General features: G+C 36.5%; 1 protein-coding gene across 1 annotated transcript; it reads left to right on the top strand.

Moving 5' to 3' along the window:
* The first annotated feature begins 182 nt into the window (after positions 1-182).
* On the top strand, positions 183-20,793 carry LOC111050316 (angiotensin-converting enzyme-like). Its single transcript, XM_039422167.1, has 11 exons — positions 183-309; positions 950-1,015; positions 2,085-2,329; positions 3,998-4,233; positions 5,676-5,867; positions 10,271-10,532; positions 14,175-14,283; positions 15,628-15,739; positions 17,983-18,244; positions 19,275-19,400; positions 20,282-20,793. Exons 3-11 carry the CDS (start codon positions 2,208-2,210, stop codon positions 20,448-20,450), a joined length of 1,590 nt encoding a protein of 529 aa, XP_039278101.1. The 5' UTR covers positions 183-309; positions 950-1,015; positions 2,085-2,207; the 3' UTR covers positions 20,451-20,793.
* The last annotated feature ends 838 nt before the right edge of the window (positions 20,794-21,631 follow it).

Genomic DNA, 21,631 nt, shown 5'->3' with positions numbered 1-21,631 from the left:
AGATTGGATTTCCTTATTTATGTAAGGAGAAGGAATAGGAAGAGAAAATGAAAGATGGAGTGGAGAGGAAAGAGGTAGACAAGAGGAAAGAGGAAGAGAAGGGGAAAGAGGAAGAGAATAGAAGAGAGGAAGAGAAGAGGAAAGAGGGAGAGATTGAAAGAGAGAAGTGACAAGAGAGGAAGATAGAGAGAAAGGAGAAAGCAAGTGAGAGCTCTCGGAGTAGTGACAAGAGACATGCGCGAAAAGTCGTAGCTAAATTGCTCTTGGATCTTCTCATTTCTCCAGCAACCATGGCATTATCAGCACTTGGTAAGTAAGATATAAGAGATGCCAAATCAACCACTTATCAATACTTGCCAAAATCAAACTGAAAAAACAACATAATCAATTTTTTCATAATTATTATTAGGGTTTGATGGCTTCACATTATTAATTTTGGAGTCTAAAAAACCCTGAATTGTTTGGGGTAACACAGGTAACAGAACTAATAATGATATATTATATGTTATTCATTTTCAGGTTGATCAATCTAATGGTTCAAACCTGATTACCATATTTTCATAAAATAATGTACTCCACATGACACTATTCCCTCAGGTTATTCATTCATTCATTCATTATTGTATAAAATACTATAATCATAATATAATTATGACATTGGAGGAAAAACTAGGCTGAGCCTGTACTATTTCTCTCCAAAAATTTTGATAAAATGTTAATGTTGTCCAAAAGATAAGGTTATGTAATCACACACTGATACGTTACTTGATTTTCGGTCCAGGAATGATGATTTAAAATTTTGAAGGTTGATTTTAAACTCTAAATGAATCACATTTATTCATGTTGTACGTTCTTTTTAGATACTTTTCTTGAGAATATACTCGACTTGAATAGCATTTGTATAAAAAATAACCTGATCTTTAAAACCTTATCTCAACAAAAATTTCAGGTTTACAATTTCTTGCGTTAATTCTGACACTTGTGAGAGGTGATCTTGATATCTTCAATGAAATGGGTGAGTGGGACATTAATTCATAATATTTTAAATTATTATTAAACGAAAATCCCAATTAAATGGTGTAAATCACCCCGAAGACTTCTGCTACAGCATTTAATTGGGATTTTTGTTTAATAATAATTATTCATTAATTAGCATTTGAACAAATGCAACTTCCAATTTATTTCCATCCATAATATTTTTATTTAAAGAATTTTATACTTCCATATTTTATTTTATAGGTTATTTGTGATACATTTTTTTGTAAATGTCTGTCTAATATATCCGGAATGTATTAATGTTTATTGTAAGCTTTCAAATTTTCCAACTATGACCAATAAATATTTCCTCAATGGATAATAACATACCGAATAACATTAAATTCATATTATTTTATGTAAATTACAATTCTTATATAGGCTATAATTTAATATTAAATCAATTGCAAGGTTTGTAGAAATTGCAGCCTGCAATAATTCTGATCTTGAAAACTGTTTTAGTCTCTAGTGGCTGAAGAGAAACATGTTATTATCATGTAATGAATTTTATAGCTATATTCACTTCAATTCCTATTCAAATTGTGGACACAACGACATATTCATGGTTCATCAAGACGCATTGAAATGATATGGTTGTAATACTTCAAAATTATTAACGAAAGGGCAAATAATTTACAAAATTAGTGGATTTGATTTTCTACTGTGCGTCCTTTCTGGTAGAGAGTTAGTGGGAAAAATACTTCGAATATTCTTTCCAAAGAATGGACAATGGTATGTCCAAAGCTCCGCCAATTTATGTAGATGCATAACAATATTATCTATTTTATCTATAGTTATTACAAATATTGTTTTTTTTCATATTATATACAGCTCAATAATTATTTTCTCAATTTATATTTTGTAAATTCATCCATAATTTTGCTGTATTGTAAGCTATTGTATATAAGTGTATAAGCCAGTATATATTGTAATCTACATAAATTTAATAAAGTACTCAATCAAAAAATCAATCCTCTTTCTTCATCCATTGATAGAAAGAGAAAGAGACGTAGAATTTTGTGATAAAACTATAATTGATATTTTTTCAGATGAAGCCTTGACCTATTTCAATAGATTACAGGCCAACTTAACATGGCAGGCTCTAACTGGATCGGGAGAATTTGACTTGAAATTAATGGCTGAAATTGGCGAGGCTCAAATAAAATGGAAAAATGAGAAATGCTCGATGTTGGAAGGAAATGCTCGAACTGCAAAATCAAATTTTAGACCAGGAAGATCGTAGAAAAATTTCAATTTTGTGTAGAGGACCTAGGTATACCGCTGATCAAGCAAGGTGGGTACATAGGGAGTAATGTATACCGAAATTGAAATAGTTTTCCTTTTTTAAATAAATAATTTAATAAATTGTCACAAATCCAGGTACAGTAAGGTAAAGTAGGTAATTCACTGAACATTGCAGTAATGATGGAGGCTGTAAAAGTGAATGGTTCATTTTCTTATTCTCTTCCTTCTCTTACTCTACTGCCTTCTCATCATCCTTCTCTATTACTTCATCTTATTTCTTCTTCTACTGTTTCTTCTCCTTCTCTTCCTTTCCCTTCTTGTCCTCTTCTCCTCCTTCACCTTGTTTTACGTCTTCTTTTTCCTCTTCCTTCCTTCCTCCTCTTCCTTTCCTTCCTCCTCCTCCTACCTCATCCTTCGCTGCCTCCCCTTCACCAAAAATTACTGTTGTCTTTGAAAATCTCAGATTGCAGAGGTTGCAATTCTATTATGGAGTACAGTGCTGCCAAATTTCATAGAAACCAAAAAATGCTTGTGAGCCAAGAACGAAAGAACTGTGAAAAAAGAAGGAATAAGAGAGCGTAGGTTTTTTTGATAGAATAAGCATGAAAACGGCAACAGTGTGATCCTATTCTCATAACAAATAACATTGAAATTGATGTTGCTTTCCATGACGAAACACTATATAATAACTTTGTTGTGGTTCAGACACTGTTATGTTATCCTGGCGCTACAGCCCGATGTGGGCTTTGGCTTCCTCCACAATCTGCCTCCAAGCGTCTCTGTCTGCTGCCTTTCGCCTCCAACCTCTCACTCCCATCGCTCTCAAGTCTCTCTCCACATCCTGCATCCATCGAATCCTCGGCCTCCCTCTTTTTCTTACAGCTTCCAGTTTCTTATATAGCATTCCTTTTCGCATTCGTTCATCGGCTATTCTTTCAACATGTCCAAGCCACCCTATTCTTCTTGCCTTGACGAACCGGAGAATATTTCTACCTTGCAGGATGGCTTCTATTTCGGCATTCTTTCTTATTCGCCATGCACCATTTTCATGTACTGGACCGTAGATCCTCCTAACCAGCTTTCTCTCAAACACCAGTAACGCTTTGCAGTCTTCTTGCAGGATCGTCCATGCTTCACATATGTGACAACTGGTCTTATGAGCGTTCTGTAAATCTTCATTTTCATTTTCGTGTTTCTAGGTTCAGACACTGTGTTACTAGTAAATATTTGAAAAAAACACTTACTTTTCTTGGAGTAATGAGGAATGCATTCATCAGCCGCTGATGAAGCTCCTCTTCAGGAGTGAAATGCATTCCTCAATACTCCAACAAAAGTAAGTGTTTTTCAAATATTTACAAGTAACACAGAGTCTGAACCACATCAAAGTTATTAAATAACATTGACCATAAAGCTGCAAACTGAGGCTATCCTCACATTGTATGCACGCTTTCTCAAGTAATTGGGTGGCACACGCATGCAGATGGAAACAAAAAGTGGAAAGAACCATATAAACACTTGTCTGTCACTGCTCACTGTCACTGTCACTGTCACTGTCTGTACTTGTGTGAGCAGCGACAGGCAAGTCACAACGTGTTTATATGGCTATTTCCAGATTTTGTTTCTATTTGCACGCGTGCAGATAGAAAAAACGCAAACGTGCATCGAATCGTTCCATAGTCTGAGATTTGCACAGACTTCATTTGACTTGCACTTGCAGAGAGATGGCTGCCATTTTGAAAGACCTCCAATCGCTGTACGTGGACAGTAAGGTTTGCCGCGGCCCGCAACTGCCCTGCTACGCGGCTGAGCCCGACTTGGAGCGACTGTTCGCGACCAGTCGCGACGCGGCCGAACTGCTCTGGGCCTGGCATGAGTGGCGCGACCAAGTCGCAGCGGCTAGACCGCTCTACGCGCAGCTAATCGCTATTCAGAATCAAGCTGCTCAAAGTCAAGGTAATAGAGCAACAGACTTCATAATAGGTATCATGTAAGATAATATCAATTGAGGAATTTGATAATATTACACCCGTTAATCCTCCAATAGTAAAAAAGTAAAATGAATCCTAATGATCAAATTATTTGAGGGGAAAAGTTCATTTTTGAACCATAAATCGTTGCGATTCAGCTAAAGGCTCATCTCACACTTACGCGAGAAGAGACTCGACTCTAGTCGAGATCATGTGTTTCCAAATGGTGGCACTCAGACCAGTCGATTCTACTCTTCGCGACGTCACCATTTGAAAACACATGCTCTCGACTAGAGTCAAGACTCTTCTCGACCTGAGTCACGTAAGTGTGAGTTGAGCCTAAAAGAACTTTTTAATAGAGATTTTTTCAAAGTTTTTCGATTTGTATACTACTATCAATTAATCAAAATAAAAAATTTTCTCAGTAATTTTCCCCCATTTTATCAATTTTTAAGATATGAGCGACTAAAGTTTCAATTTTCGGGACAGATCATTTCAAATTAGGTAAGAGATGAATTCATAAAATCTTGATGATAAAGTCTACATGGTATTGTTGATCAAATAAAGAAAAAACCGAAAAATATCAATTTTTGAGAAAGTATATATAGCCATAGAGAAACAATAGCGTAAGTAGATATCCCATGGTATAGGGCGTTTATGTCGTAACTTTTACTGTTATCTCAAGCCGATAGTCCACATAGTTCATTCCCGTGAAGCTGTGTGACACTGGCAGTCTCTCATATTGTGCCGTTCATTCACTCTCACCCCAACAAAACAGTAAAATTTGACAATAATCGACAGTAATCAGCTTGAGATAACAGTAAAAGTTACGACATAAATTCCCTATACCATGGGATATCTACTTACGCTATTGTTTCTCTATGATATAGCTCAAGTTACTTTTGGTCCAATATTCGCAGCTTCCACTAGCTGTCGCGGGAACGCGGAATTGGAAATGTCCGGAACTCAAATGTGTATGATATTCCCGATTCCGTGTTCCCACAACAGCTTACTGAAAACTACTACCAAAGACAAATAATGCAATGGTATCAATGATATAATTATTTTCTCTTACCCTGTGTGCATCGTGTTCTAGTTAAAATCATAGAGAAACAATAGCGTAAGTAGATATCCCATGGTATAGGGTGTTTATGTCGCAACTTTTACTGTTATCTCAAGCCGATTACTGTTGATTATTGACGAATTTTACTGTTTTGTTGGGGTGAGAGTGTATGAACGGCGCAATATGAGAGACTACCAGCGTCACACAGCTTCACGGGAAAGAATTACATTAACTAGCTTGAGATAACAGTAAAAGTTGCGACATAAACGCCCTATACCATGGGATATCTACTTATGCTATTGTTTCTCTATGTTAAAATCTAGTTTTTGATAAGTATCTAAGTTTGTTGCTTACTTGCTTTTCAGGCTACCATGACATAGGCGAATGCTGGAGAGAGGAACTGGAAATACCCAACTTGGCTCACTTGGTTGAGCGACTCTACGACGATGTCAGGCCTTTGTTCACTATGTTACATGCCTATGTCAGACATAGATTGTCAATAGTTTATGGCAAAGATGTTGTCTCACCCACCAAACCGATTCCTGCACACTTATTGGGTAAGCAGTTTTATAATATTACTAGCCGTCAGGCTCGCTTCGCTCGCCATATCCTTCTAGCAAGGGAGCTCCGCCCCCTGGACCCCCGACTGGATCGTCCAAAAATGAGATCAGCGGGCTCGCTTCGCTCACCTGCATGCAGACCTCACCGGAACCTCTGTAGCGGATTCTGGACCCCCGACTGGATTGTCCAAAAATGAGATCAGCGGGCTCGCTTCGCTCGCCTGCTTGTAGACCTCACCGGAACCTCTGTAGCGAATTCTGGACCCCCGACTGGATTGTCCAAAAATGAGATCAGCGGGCTCGCCTCGCTCGCCTGCATGTAGGCCTCAGCAGAACCTCTGTACCGAATTTGAAGGTATTATGTCAATTTGATCTCGAAAAACACCTGTTACTATATCGGCGTATCTTTGGCAAACAAAATTCTTCCATCTCAGCTAAACCTGTGTACTGAATTTTTTTTAAATATATTTCCATCAATTATTGAAAAATGTGAGGAAACGCAGAAAAGCTGAGAAAACGCTAATTTTGGGCGTATCGTTGGCGTTATTTCAAATTCCTTCTAACACAACATTATTATTGCACCCCAGCTGAGCTTCTGTAGTAAATTTGAACATTTTCTATTTATTTGTTCTCGATAAAGCTGAGAAAACGCTAAAAAACGCAGATTTTGGGCGTATCTTTGGACATTTTTCCAAATCCGTTCTTATTGCGCCTCTAAAGCGCCAACTGAACACACCTACAAAATTTGAAATGTTATGTCATATTTTTATCATATGTTAGGACGATCTAGTCGGGGGTCCAGACTAAACGTCTGGCTAAACGGATATGGCGAGCGAAGCGAGCCTGACGTCTAGTAATATAATATTCTGATTGAAGTAGCAGTACCCAATCAATTTTTCCGCGATAAATCAGGACCTCCTAAATAGGTATTTGAGAGGTACTGGATAAATTGGTATTTATAAGGTCCTGGATAAATGCATTTCAATCTTCAACGTGGTGCCAACCTAACAAAGTCAACTCAACTTAATGCCAACCTGACAAAATGTTTAATTTAGTTACCAGAACAACTGTTTCGAAGAGATACTCTCTCTAGATTATAGTTCTATATTAACATATGGTATGGCCTTATTTCAATTATAATTAAGAGAATAAGAAGAATATTCATGCTAAAAGACGAACTTTAAACCCTTAAAAACCACCCTTAGAGTTAAAATATTGCCAAAAGATTTCTTAGTGCGCCTCTAAAGGGCCAACTGAACATACCTACCAAATTTGAACGTTTTTGGTCCGGTAGATTTTCAGTTCTGCGAGTGAGTGAGTGAGTGAGTCAGTCAGTCAGTCAGTCAGTCAGTGAGTGCCATTTCGCTTTTATATATAGATATACATTGATATTCTCTATTTAAAACCCATTTCATTTAGTCTCTCCTTCCACAGCACTATCAACTCTATAATGCCTCGTCTCTTGTATTTCTTGCATCACATCATTAGAGAGTGAACATTGTCTGCAATGTTTTGAGAGCAAGTGAAGCACCATACACTTGAGTGGCGACACTTTGGTCTTGGACAAAATTAGATCCAAACGTCGAATAAAAACAATTGCTATTGGCCAATAAGAGCTCGTTACTTCTAAAGTTCCAGATGTGCTCAATTCCGTCTAGCTTCCTTACTAGAGGACAGAGAGAGAGAGAGTGAATGGGATGATATAGGAAAGGAGTGTGAAGAAGTGGGGTAGGATAAGAGAAAGTATCTCGACTAGCTTACTACAGTAGAGGGTGGGGATGAGACTGGAAGAATAATATAGGGGAGAAGGGTGAACAGAAGGGGTTAGGAAAATAGGAAGTGGTGAAGAGGAAAGGGGAAATCAGGAAGAGGGGGGATTGGGTGGAGGGTAGTGTTTGATGGGAGATAGGTGAAGGAAGAGAAGAAAGGAGAGGAAAGGAAGAGGAAGAGGAGGGGAAGAAAGGAAGAGGAGAAAAGAGGATGGAATTGAGAAAATGCAGAGGAATACGGACGAGGAGAAGAAGGAGGTAAAGGAAGGATGTGGTGAAGAAGAAGAAGAGAAAGAAGGAGGAGAAAGAAGATTGTGAGGGGAGGAGAAGAAGAAGAAGAAGAAGAAGAAGAAGAAGAAGAAGAAGAAGAAGAAGAAGAAGAAGAAGAAGAAGAAGAAGAAGAAGAACAAGAAGAAGAGAGTGAGAGGGAGGAGAGCGATGTTGGGGAGAAGAAGAAGAAGAAAAAGAAGGAAGTGGAGAAAGGAGGATGGAGTGACAAAGAGAAGGGGAATAAGAACGAGAAGAAAGAGAAGGAGTTTAAAGAGAAGAAGAAGAAGGAGGAGAAGAGAAGGTGGAGGAGAAGAAGAAGAAGGTGAGATGGAGGCGGAAGAAGGTTGTAAGAGAAGGAGAAGAAGAAAGACAAAAATAAGAGAATGAGAGGGAGGAGACGAAGATGAAGAAGGTAAACGATAAGAAGTGAGAGTAGGTGGAGAAAGATAAGTAGGAGGTCAACGGAGAGAAGGATGAGGAGAAGTAGGAAAAGGAGGAGAAGAAGGAGAAGAAGGAAGAGAAAGAGAAGAAAGAGGTGCAAGGAGGATGTGGTGTAGAAGAATAAGAATTAGAAGAAGGATGTGACAGAAAAAGGAGGAGAAAAAGGATAAGAAGAAGAAGAAGAAGAAGAAGAAGATAATAATAATAATAATAATAATATAATAATAATATAATAATAATAATAATAATAATAATAATAATAATAATATCGTGTAGCCTGGTTGGCTCAGGTCTGGTGTCAGAGTTTTCAGGTCGCAACTGATCAATTTCAGGGCCTCTCACATGACCTAACAACTGCTTTTTAGGCAGCCGGGACCGACGACTTAACGTGTCCATCCGAAACACGCAAGTGGCCTGAGAAAAATAACTTGCCCGGGCTGGGATTCGAACCCGGGCCTTTGGATTACAAAGCCAGCTTCTAATTCGCTCGACTAGAAGCAGAAGAAGAAGAAGCAGAAGAAGAAGAAGAAGAAGAGAAGAAGAAGAAGAAGAGAAGAAGAAGAAGAAGAAGAAGAAGAAGAAGAAGAAGAGAAGAAGAAGAAGAAGAAGAAGAAGAAGAAGAGAAGAAGAAGAAGAAGAAGAAAGAAGAAGAGAAGAAGAAGAAGAAGAAGAAGAAGAAGAAGAGAAGAAGAAGAAGAAGAAGAAGAAGAAGAAGACGAAGAAGAAGAAGAAGAAGAAGAAGACGAAGAAGAAGAAGAAAAGAAGAAGAAGAAGAAGAAGAAGAAGAAGAAGAAGAAGAAGAAGAAGAGAAGAGAAGAAGAAGAAGAAAAGAAGAAGAAGAAGAAGAAGAAGAAGAAGAAGAAGAAGAAGAAGAAGAAGAAGAAGAAGAAGAAGAAGAAGAAGAAGAAGATAAAAGATTGGAGAAGGTGAAAGATTAGAGAAGGTGAAAGAGGACGATTAGGAAGTGAGAGAGGGTGGAGAAAGAGAAGTAGGAGGTGAAGGGAGAGAATGATAATGAGAAGGAGGTGGAGAAGTGGGAGAAGGAGGAGAAAGAGAAGAAGGAGGTGAAAGAAGATGATTAGAAAGTGAGAAAGGGTGTAGTAAGAGAAGGTGGAGGAGGTGAACAGAGAGAATGATAAGGAGGAGGAGAAAAGGAGGAGAAGGAGGAAAAGGAGGATGAGGAGGAAGAGAAGGAGAAGGAGGAGATGATGAAAAAAAAGGAGAGGAAGAAAATAGAAGAATAATAAAATAAAAGACAACATTTTCATAAAGGTGTTTACCTACTGTTGAAATGACATGAATGTCTTTAATTTTGTAAGAACCTGGTATTTCTGTTACACAGGGTTGGTTAGCAGCGTGACAGTATTGGCGTGCAGAAACAATGAGAGAAAATGGAGGAGCATTTTGAATTCTCCCCATCTTCTATAACGTTTGTAAGTGGATGTAGAAGAGAATATAAAAGAAATAAAAGATGAAGCACTCTCTTAGCTTACCATTATCAACTACATCATCATCATCATCATCCTCCTTCTCCTCCTTCTCCTCCTTCTCCTCCTTCTCCTCCTTCTCCTCCTTCTCCTCCTTCTCCTCCTTCTCCTCCTTCTCCTCCTTCTCCTTCTTCTCCTCCTTCTCCTCCTTCTCCTCCTTCTCCTCCTTCTCCTCCTTCTCCTCCTTCTCCTCCTTCTCCTCCTTCTCCTCCTTCTCCTCCTTCTCCTCCTTCTCCTCCTTCTCCTCCTTCTCCTCCTTCTCCTCCTTCTCCTCCTTCTACTCCTTTCCCTCCCTCTCCTAGATCCTTCTTTCCCCTCTTTATTTACGATACTGATACATTCAGACTGTATTAACCTGCAGAAACAAATATAAACTGATCTAATCTCTTTACATGTATCTCATTTTAAATTGTTGAGTGCTCCGTTTGTTCAGGCAACCTGTGGGCGCAGACCTGGGACAACATAGTCGACCTAATCGTGCCCGACCTGGCCGCCCGCTTCAATCTCGACCGGAAGTTGAAAGGTGACCGGAAGTGGACTGTTCCACACATGGCGCGCCGAGCCGAGGCGTTCTACACGTCCATGTCACTGCCTCCCATGACCGCCGCCTTCTGGAGGGAGTCCCGGCTGGAGAACCAAAATGGCCGCCAGTGTCATGGCTCCGCTGCAAACATGTTTACACAAGATGATTACAGGTCAGTGCTACGGAAGTCACCTATATAGTAAGTACATAGTTGAAGACAAATAAAAATCACAAATGTCCGGTTGCAAAAAAGCCGGTTGAATTATAATCGAGATTAATTTCACGAGATTCTCTGATTGGTTCTCGTGAATTAATCACGATTAAAATTTAACCGGCTTCTGTGCAACCGGCACTGATAGTTTAAATTATGAAATAAAAACACATTAGTCCGGTTGCACAAAAGTCGGTTAAATTTTAATCGTGATTAATTTCACGAGAACTAATCAGATTCAGAGAAGGTCTTTTTGATAAGTCGGATTCTCTTATTGGTTCTCGTGGATTAATCACGATTAAAATTTAACCGGCTTCTGTGAAACCGGCACTAATAGTTCAAATAATGATGTAAAAACACATTGGCCCGGTTGCTCAAAATCCGTTTAAATTTAAACTGTGATTAATTTCAAGAGTGATAAAATCAAGGAACTGAAGAAGTTTTGGGCAATTGCCTGTTTCTCTTTCCAAATATCGTGTTTGTGACTGTTCTAATAAATAAATGAATAAATGAATAATTTCACGAGAACCAATCAGATTAAAATTTAACCGGCTTCTGTGAAACCTGCACTAATAGTTCAAATAATGATATAAAAACACATTGGCCCGGTTGCTCAAAATCCGTTTAAATTTAAACTGTGATTAATTTCAAGTGTGATAAAATCAAGGAACTGAAGAAGTTTTGGGCAATTGCCTGTTTCTCTTTCCAAATATCGTGTTTGTGACTGTTCTAATAAATAAATGAATAAATGAATAATTTCACGAGAACCAATCAGATTCAGAGAAGGCCTTTTTGATAAAACGATTTCTCTGATTGGTTCTCGTGGATTAATCACGATTAAAATTTAACCGGCTTCTGTGCAACCGGCACTAATAGTTTAAATGATGAAATAAAAACACATTGGCCCGGTTGCACAAAAGCCTTAAATTTTAATCGTGATTAATTTCACGAGAACCAATCAGATTCAGAGAAGGCCTTTCTGATAAAACGGATTCTCTGATTGGTTCTCGTGGATTAATCACGATAAAAATTTAACCGGCTCTTGTGCAACTGGCACTTCATGTGCCAAATTTCCATCATGAAAACATTCTACAACATCTCTGAAGGTCTATAAAACAGGTCAGAGCATAAATGTTAATTTAGCCAGTATTGAGTCTTTAATCGGGAGCTATTTTTATGATTCATTACATCAATGTAATGTATTCCTCATACTGATAGCACGTTATCTGGTCATCAGTGCAGGCTAACAGCAAGTAAACAAGCCTTTCAACATGACTCAATATTGCCACGTGTCTAAATCTCTTTCTATTATAAAAATCTGGTGTGGTACACTCACACAACTTTCCTTGCTCATTGATCTATAAGCCTCATTCTTGAAAGAGGATAATTTCGGGGAATAAAATTATGCCGATTGGCGGCTAAATAATAAAAACTATGATTATACTATTGTTATTGTTTTCAGAGTACATTTTCCTTTGTTTGAATTATGAAATTTGAGGATTTTTTGAAAGTTGTCAAAACAGCTGTTCTACAAATAAAATATCGACATGTGTTCTTTTGAATAAACTGCTCCACCTACCTATACCTCACGCACGAGAAGGAGGTTACAAAGTAAATTTCTCAGGGATGGGGTTGGACCCCCTGTTAGTTTCCCAGGGAGGAGACTCATGCCAGTTAATAGAGCTGGTAAATAACTATACAGGGTATGAATTTGAAAACAATCGGTCTAGTCATTTTTGAGAAAATCGTGATAGAAATTTAACAAAATTCATTCTTCTCAGGAATATTATGGAGCTCCTGCAATTTTCCCAGAAATGAGACTCATGTCAGTTGATAGGGCTTATAAATAGCTATCTAGGGTATAAATTTGAAGAAAATCGTTAGAGCCGTTTTCGAGAAAAACATGGTTTTCAGCCATTATACGCCATTTTTTCCGCCATTTTGAATTGAATTTCTTATTGTCGGATCCTCATGGTATAAGGACCTTAAGTTTAAAATTTCAAGTCAATCGGTTAATTAGGAATGGAGTTATCGTGTTCACAGACACACACACACATACACACACACAACACACACACACACACACCACACACACACACACACACACACACCACACACACACACACACACACACACACACACAGACCAACACCCAAAAATCATGTTTTTGGACTCAGGGGACCTTGAAAAGTATAGAAAACATGAAATTAGGGTACCTTCGATTTTTTTGGAAAGCAATACTTCCCTTACCTATGGTAATAGGGCAAGGAAAGTAATGAAACGTATAGAAAATATTAAATTAGGGTACCTTAAATTTTTTTGGTAAGCAATACTTTCCTTACCTATGGTAATATGGCATGGAAAGTAATAATATCGAGTGAACTGGCTGGCTCAGATCTGGTGTCAAAGTTTTCAGGTCGTACCTGATCAATTTCAGGGCCTCTGACATGACCTAACAACTGTTATTAAGCAACCGGAACCAACAGCATAACGTGTCCATCTGAAACCTGTTTCTAATAGGCTTAGTATAAATTGTTCAGACCTATAGTGAAATCATTTCAATGTGTCAGCTACCATCATGAATACCATTAACGCTTCTGATTCAACCAATGTTCCTTCCCAATCATTCATAGTTGAGAATGATATTGTATGTATCAATTTATAAATAAATAAAAAATAAATAAATCTGGTGTGGCGCACTCACACAACTTTCCTTGCCGTTATGAGAATTGATCACCTGAAGCTAGTGTTCACGCGCATCTCAAGTCTACTTATAAACAAATATCTGAGCCAGCTGGTGACAGGACAATAACGCTGGAGACATACGAGGTCTGCTATCTCTTCATAGTGAATCATTTAATAGAATCAACAGTTGCCAACATTTTGCAATTGGATAATCACATTTTCTCGAATTTCGAGCTTATTTCCAATTTTAGGTGGAATGTTACTTAACAATAATTGTAGAGATTTTCATGCTTAATCTTTTCGACTTGAAATTTTTCGTTTGAATTGTATCTGAAGCCTGATAATTGATAATCTAAAATCAAACTCTGCATAGATTGGGCGGAGCTCCTAAAATTTTTACAGATATGGGACTTGTGGCAATTGATAGAGCTTATCAATGACTATTCCAGGTATGAATTTAAACAAAATCGTTGGAGCCGTTTTCGAGAAAATCGCAAAAAACCCTGTTTTTGACAACATTTTCGCCATTTTAGCCGCCATCTTGAATTGCATTTGATCGAAATTTTTCGTGTCGGATCCTTATATTGTAAGAACCTTAAGTTCCAAATTTCAAGTCATTCCGTTAATTGGGAGATGAGATATCGTGTACACAGACGCACATACACTCATACACACACACACACACACACACACACACACACACACACACACACACACACACACACATACAGACCAATACCCAAAAACCACTTTTTTGGACTCAGGGGACCTTGAAACGTATAGAAATTTAGAAACTGGGGTACCTTAATTTTTTTCGGAAAGCAATACTTTCCTTACCTATGGTAATAGGGCAAGGAAAGTAATAAATAAATGTTGTTATTTAAAAAGTATACATTTAATGTGTCTTTCTTTTTTTAGAATTCTAATGTGTGCCGAACCTAGCATGGAGGATTTCTATGTTCTTCACCATGAACTGGGTCACATACAGTATTACATGGCTTACAAAGATCAACCAGCAATATTCCAGGTATATGGTACCGAAATTATGTTTTCTAATTTCATAATTTTCAAGTAGTGGAAATGTATTGTTGAGCTTATGCAAGGAGGTGTTGAAATTTGAAATGTGTTTATTTATATTGATTTATAACTTTGTCATGTTTATATTGAATCTCTCATTCAATTATAATATCCGAATAGAATAATTCAAACAAGTTTGCGGTATTCTGAGGGCATATTGTATTTTGTGGCATTAGTTTCAAGTTATTAGTCTTGTATGAGAGCCTTTGATATTTCATGGACTCATTCATTTTTTGATTGATTGATACTGTATTTGAATAAAAAACAGTACTTTTATTAGGGCCGGTTTCCGAGCTCGGGACTTTTCTAAGTTCTAGACTTTAAACAGCTGTAGTCAGAAAATTGGCTTTCTGAAATGGAGCGTAGTTCACGGCGTAGTTTCAGAAACGGAGTCCACGTTTAAATTAAATTTCGAAAAACTAGAAGATTGAACACGAAATAAAATAAAGAGAAAATAGTGTAAATTTTCAGGTATTTTGAATTATTTAGGATTGTTTCATTTCGTCAGGGAAAAACGTTTCCAATTTATTATTGAAATGAGAAAATAAAGATTACCATAAAAGCTGCGACTATAATATAGACCCCGTTTCGGAAAACCAATTTTCTGACTCCAGTCTAGAGCTTGACTAAATCGAGCTCGGGAACCGGTCCTGCAATATTTTGATTATTTGAGACAAAATTTAGAAATAGAAGAAGTTTTGTGCAATAGGCTGTTTTTCCTTTCTGAATATTATATTTGTTTGCTAGGATATTTTCACCCAATAGAAAAATTGCAGATATTTTACAGATACTTTCATAACTATTCACATGGTTTACAAGTCTTATTGAAAATTCACTTTGTGAGTATTTTCAAGAATATAATATATTACTATTATTTTTTCATTATAATTATTATTGAACGAAAATCATAAATAAATGCTGCAAATCACCCCGAAGACCTCTGCTACTGCAGACATTGACAACAGGGCTGACAGCTAGATCTACTACTATCCAAATCTAAAACTATCTATATCTACTACTATCTATCTTTTTGGATAGTAGCTCTCATCGAATTTCCATCTAGCTGTCAGCCCTGTTGTCAATGTCTGCAGTAGCAGAGGTCTTCGGGGTGATTTGCAGCATTTATTTAGGATTTTCGTTCAAAAATAATTATAATATTAATTAGCATTTGAATAAATGCATTATCTATTTAATTCCAACCGTAATTATTCTTTCATTTGATTTATTGATACGGTATATGGATTTCTGATTTTTTCATTGTTCATTGAATAGTATTATTTCAATTTTTCTCTAGGATGGTGCAAATTCAGCGTTCCATGAGTCAATAGGTGACGCAATAATGTACGGTGTAATGACTCCTCACCATCTCAAGCGTTTGAGTCTAATTGATTCGGCTGTCGATCCTGGTAAGGGCAGTTTAATATATGATTCAAAAACCAGCCACTTAGGGCCGGTTTCCGAACTCGGGATTTAGCCAAGTTCTAGACTTTAAACAGCTGGAGTCAGAAAATTGGCTTTCCGAAACGGGGCGTGGTCGTAGTCCACATTTAAATTAAATCCTAAGAACTAGTAAATTGAACACAAAATAAAATAAAGGAAAAGTGAAATAAAGGGAAAAGTGGAATAAAGGGAAAAAATAAAGGGAAAAAGTAAAATAAGGAAAAATAAAATAAAGGGAACTTAGTGTCAAGTTTCAGCTATTTTGAATTATTTTAGGAATGTTTCATTTCGTAAAGGAAAAACGTTTTCAATTATAGAAATGAGAAAATAAAGATCATCATAAAAACTGTGACTATGCTCCGTTTCGGAAAGTCAATTTTCTGACTCCAGCTGTTTAAAATCCAGAACTTAGCTGAATCCCGAGCTCGGAAACCTGCCCTTAGTGGAAATGTATCATTTTTCAAATCGACCAAAGCTGACATGCTATGTGTATACTGAGGAAAAACAGCCAGGAACTCAATATTGATAAAAAAAAAAACATTTATTTATACAAAGAATTATAATTAAAACATTAATTTATACAAAGAATCTCGCACTGAACCACAACATTGTGATTACTACAACATAACCTATTCACTTATGCATGATTATGTGATTATGCATTATTGTGATTACTACAACATAATTTAACCTATTCACTTATTCACCTAAGCAGGCGCAGTTGCAGGAGATTGCTTGCGGCGCCTGCGCAGGTTGACTGCTCCGTTTCACTCTCTCTCCAGGTGAATGCCTTCGGGTATTGCTGATGCGTTGCTCGCCACTGCTCCTATACGTGCTCTTTCCAGACGACCGTGAACCGAAACGAACGCTCTCACTCTCTCTCATTGTGAGCGCATAACGTGGGAACGTAACGCAGTTTCTTGAAGTGTCACCCGGCAAACCAATTTATAAGACGTTGTCACGTCAAAAGTCCTATTCACATGAAAGTTTCTCCAAAATACACTAGTAGCCATATTATCACAATAGTAGTAGGCCTGTTACGTATTAATAGAAACCAATCCAATGTTATTGTATAATTTAGCAGTTCTTCGTCGCTGCACTAATATTTGACCCTATTTATTCGGGATACCTCATTGTGTGATCATGAAATTCAAGACGTCTTTCCCTGATTTATATTTGTCAATGTTGTAATATCTCTCAACGTACTGTGACTTTATCCAACGGTTCCTTATCTATTTTGGTCCTAATATTTTCTCAACTTTTATTTTTTCCTTTCCCAATATTTCCATAATTTTTTATCCTGTTGAGTGTAAGGGTGCCGCTCTATTTATCAAGGTTGTGCATTCAATTTTTTTTTTTCAAAAAAATTATTTTTTCTTTTTCTAATCTATTGGACAGGTTCTTATGACATATTTATGCAATTGGAATATTTTTATCAGCTTCTGTCAGATAACAATAGGGCTTCAAAAGTCACTTTTTGAGACAGATGTTACACATACCCTTCAAAAACTACTGCTCAGAAAAATTTGAGAAAAATATGCAAGTCTCCTTTTCAATATAGCAAAAATTACGTCAACTTTGTTTTTTAAAATCTGAAAAAAATTACATTCTATGCATTTTAAACTCCTTTTTCACATTCAATGTTCGTTCTATAGACTTCAAACTCATAGAAACTTGTAGCGCTGTTCTTGATGAATAAAGTTGATGCTTAAAGATCTTTTATAGACACAATAATAGCCGCTGGTATGTGTACCTTTAAAGCACGGTTTTACGCCTGATATGCTCGGGCAGCAAGTGAATAGTACAGCTGGAGCGATCTAGCGGAATTAGTTTGTCCCTAGAGCTAAGCGCTCGACGTTAATTAATCTATTCCATTTCATTTATTTACATTTGCAAATAATATACAATAAAATGATTGGGAATGAACAACAGTAGGCACAGCCCAAATCTGTCTCTCTACCGAGTTTTGATGAATAGGCTCAACTCACACTTACGCGACTCAGGTCGATAAGAGACTCGACTAGAGCATTTGTTTCCGAATGGTGACACACAGACCAGTCGACTCTAGTCTCTGCGATTGTCACCATTTGAAAACACACGCTCTCGACTAGAGTCGAGTCTCTTCTCGACCTGAGTCGAGAGTGTGAGTTGGGCCTAAAAGTTTCCAAAAACCTTTTATTATTAGTATTAATCCTACTTAATTTTACAGACCTGGACATCTACCTACTGCTGAGATCAGCCCTGAACAAACTCCCGCAACTGGGCTTCGGCCTGGCCCTGGAGCAGTGGCGTTGGGGGGTGCAAGCAGGGAGTGCAGGGGGGCACCAAAACCCCCCCTCGCACTGGAACACCCTCTGGTGGCGGATGAGGGAACTACATCAGGGCATCCAACCACCAACTCTACGCAGTGATAGCTTTCACTTTGATCCGGCCGCTAAGTTCCATATCGTCGATAACACCCCCTATATCAGGTTTGGAGTACACCTGAATTTGATTGACGAAGAGAAAAGACTCTTGTAAAACTATTTGACATTGTCAATATCACTTGGGCCTATTCATTTGAAATTTCAGTCATAATAAATTTATTGCCAAATAATAAATTTATTTACAAATAGAATAATAATTAAATTACAATAGTTTTTGGCGTGACTGGAAAAAGAAGCCTTGAGCTCCAGCCACGAGTTCTAAAAATGAGTTTTAAATAAGTTTTTAATCTAATTGCAGCAGTACAAATGATACAATTCTGTTGATGGATGATAATCTATGAATGTTGAATTTTATCAATAATAAAGTACTTGATAAACAAAATATAGATGCACAGAAAAATAATATAAAAATTGTCGAGTATGATTTATATATAATGATGTTACGACAAAAACTAGTTTCTCAATTAATCAAACAATTATATATTTATTTCACAATCAAATATAATACAAAATAATAAATAAAAATGTGAAATAAAAGAGTGGGCAACTCTCGAATATTCATTAATTCTCTAATGAATATGTTGCTGTGACCTAAAAACTATTAACAGAGCTAGAAATTGTAAAATATTTGAAAGTCCTCTGTTGATGAATGTTTTATGTCTTTCTTTGATAATTGATTTGAAATTATTTTTATTTTTTATTTGTTTGATTTATTCCTCATAAGTTTTTGCATTATTTAGTTGTAATTGTTAGTAACTAATTGTTCTGACTCTGTTTTTCTTTTTTTGGAACTGGAGGAAAGTAAATTATGTCTTCGAGTCTTGATGCGGACGTTGGAGAGAAATTCAATAATAGAAAATTAATAAAACAAAATAAAACTTGTAGCACCCTTAAAAGCAGCCCATTTCAATAAGTGTTTTAGAAAATTAATCTACATCAATTTAATAATATTGTTTCTCACAAACTTGAATAGAGTAACAATTATTGGAAAGTAGGCTACCTAATCAAGTTCCATTATAAAAGAAAGATGATTTTGATAACTTTTTTTAATTTTGCAATATTATTATTTTCGCAGGTATGTAGTGGGTGGTTTTCTGCAAATGCAGATATTTGAAGCCCTGTGTGAAAATGCGAAGGGGAAGTATGAGCCACTTCATCGCTGTGACATTTACAATTCCACCGCTGCAGGCTCCAAACTAAGGTAATTTAATTGAAAATTCAATGAAAATATTGAGCCAAAACATAGAACATAGTTCTTTAGTGAGGTCCACGTTATAATGACAGTGGAGAAAGATACGAGGCCGATTATCTGCCTTGCCTTCTGTAGAGGATGGCTGATACCGTAATATTCACTGTTAATTCTTGTTTAAAATCATATCATATTTAAAAAAAAATTATTTTCAAGAAAATTTTTATTCTTTAATGATTTTTCATGATTGAATTTGAATATTTTGTCGACAAATCACTACGTTGTTAGAAAACGATCTGGCAAGGTTGCGGTGCTAGAGAAAAGGATATCGGCATCTGCTTGGTCTAATGATAGACAAGGATAGCAATAACACTAATTGACCGAGCGAAGTGAGGTCTAAGATCCAAGTAGACGGTTTGGCATTTCTCTTAATGTTTAAATGTTTGAATTTTTATATGTTGCGCATTTACGGCGAAACGCGGTAATAGATTTTCATGAAATTTGACAGGTATGTTCCTTTTTTAATTGCGCGTCGACGTATATACAAGGTTTTTGGAAATTTTGCATTTCAAGAATAATATAAAAGGAAAAAGGAGCCTCCTTCATACGCCAATATTAAAGTTAAAATCAGACTATAGAATTATTCATCATAAATCAGCTGACAAGTGATTACACAGATGTGTGGAGAAGCCAGTCTATTGCTGTATTTCCATAAGGTCTATAGTTTCAATCAGGTACTTGTGGATGAGAATACTGCGTGAGGTCTACTGTTCACAGAACTACTAGTGTTAATCAAATAACTGGGACCTTAGTATAAGTCAGAATTTTTTCTCAAAACAATATTTGTATACAATATTTTGTAATATATTCAAAATTTAATGGCCATTTTTCAGGAAAATGATGAGCTTAGGCAGCAGTCGACACTGGTCCGAAGCATTGTCCGTTCTCACAAATGGAAAAAATGTCAAAATTTCCAGCGCCGCCATTTTGAAATACTATCAACCCCTGGCTGTCTGGCTCAAACAGCAAATAGCAAAGCTCTCCATTCCAGTTGGGTGGTAGGGCACTCAAGGAATTGTTATCTAATCTAAATATTGTGGAAAATTCATGGAAACACCATCATCTCCTTCAAGAAACATCAACAAATCTCAGTGTAAAATACTAGCTTATATTTAAATAACTCATAGTTTGCAATGTGCGATAATGAATATTCCTTAAAATATGGTATTGAATAAAATAATGTAAACAAGGTGATATGCGTTTAATGATGTGGTATAGGAATTTATTTTAATATATCAAGTCTGTAAAGGAAACTTTTTGTGTAGTTGAGAAGTTGATACTGTGGTAATTATTCTTATTGATTGAAAAAGACTAAGAAATTGTCAAAAACCACAGATTTATTGATACTTAGAAAGACCGGTTTCGGTTGTTACACCATTGTCAATCTCTGATAATCTATCATGTTTGATGATTGATGATTTATCTGAGATTGACAATGGTGTAATAACTGAAACCGGTCTTTCTAAGTATCAATAAATCTGTGGTTTTTGATAATTTCTTAGTCTTTTTCATTCAATGTAAAGGAAACTATGATAAAAAGCTATGAAACTTATCAACACAAAACTGTGTAATAAAAGCAAATAAAAATAATATATTATTTATTGGAATAGTTCAATTCCTTTCATTGAAACTAGACATCATTGATTTGCTGTAGGCTAGTCAACTAAAAGTAGAATATGAATACAGTGATCACTGTAAATGACATAAATTGAAACATGTCGTGAGAAATAAAATAAAGTTGGAAAAAGGTTACTATTATTTTTTTTAATTTTACATTAATACAGTGATATACAGTATATGAGAGTATATAAGGTTTACGGCATCTACTTTGTAATATGAGTTATTACAGATTGTGAAACGTGTTAGTTTAATATTCCTCCTTCTCTTTCTACTCCATATTTTACCATCTCATCTTCTTCCTCCTCATTGCCTCCTTTTCCGACTTTTTCTCTTTCTCATCCTCCTTCTTGTACTTCTTATTCTCATTCTACATCTTCTTTTTCTTCTCCTCCTTCATGATAGACTTTCCATTTTCTCTCTCTTCCTCTCTCTATCATCGTCAAGTATTTGATGGAATTAACTCTCACACAATGCCTCTACTGTCCCTACATACTCTCTCTCTCTCTGATATGTCCAAAGCTCCGCCAATTTATGTAGATGCATAACAATATAATTATCTATAG

The sequence above is a fragment of the Nilaparvata lugens genome, chromosome 2, assembly GCF_014356525.2.
Source record: "Nilaparvata lugens isolate BPH chromosome 2, ASM1435652v1, whole genome shotgun sequence".
In the NCBI taxonomy this organism is placed as follows: Eukaryota; Metazoa; Arthropoda; class Insecta; order Hemiptera; family Delphacidae; genus Nilaparvata; species Nilaparvata lugens.
The sequence above is the reverse complement of the archived record's forward strand: the minus strand, read 5'-3'. Positions and strand labels throughout refer to the sequence as shown.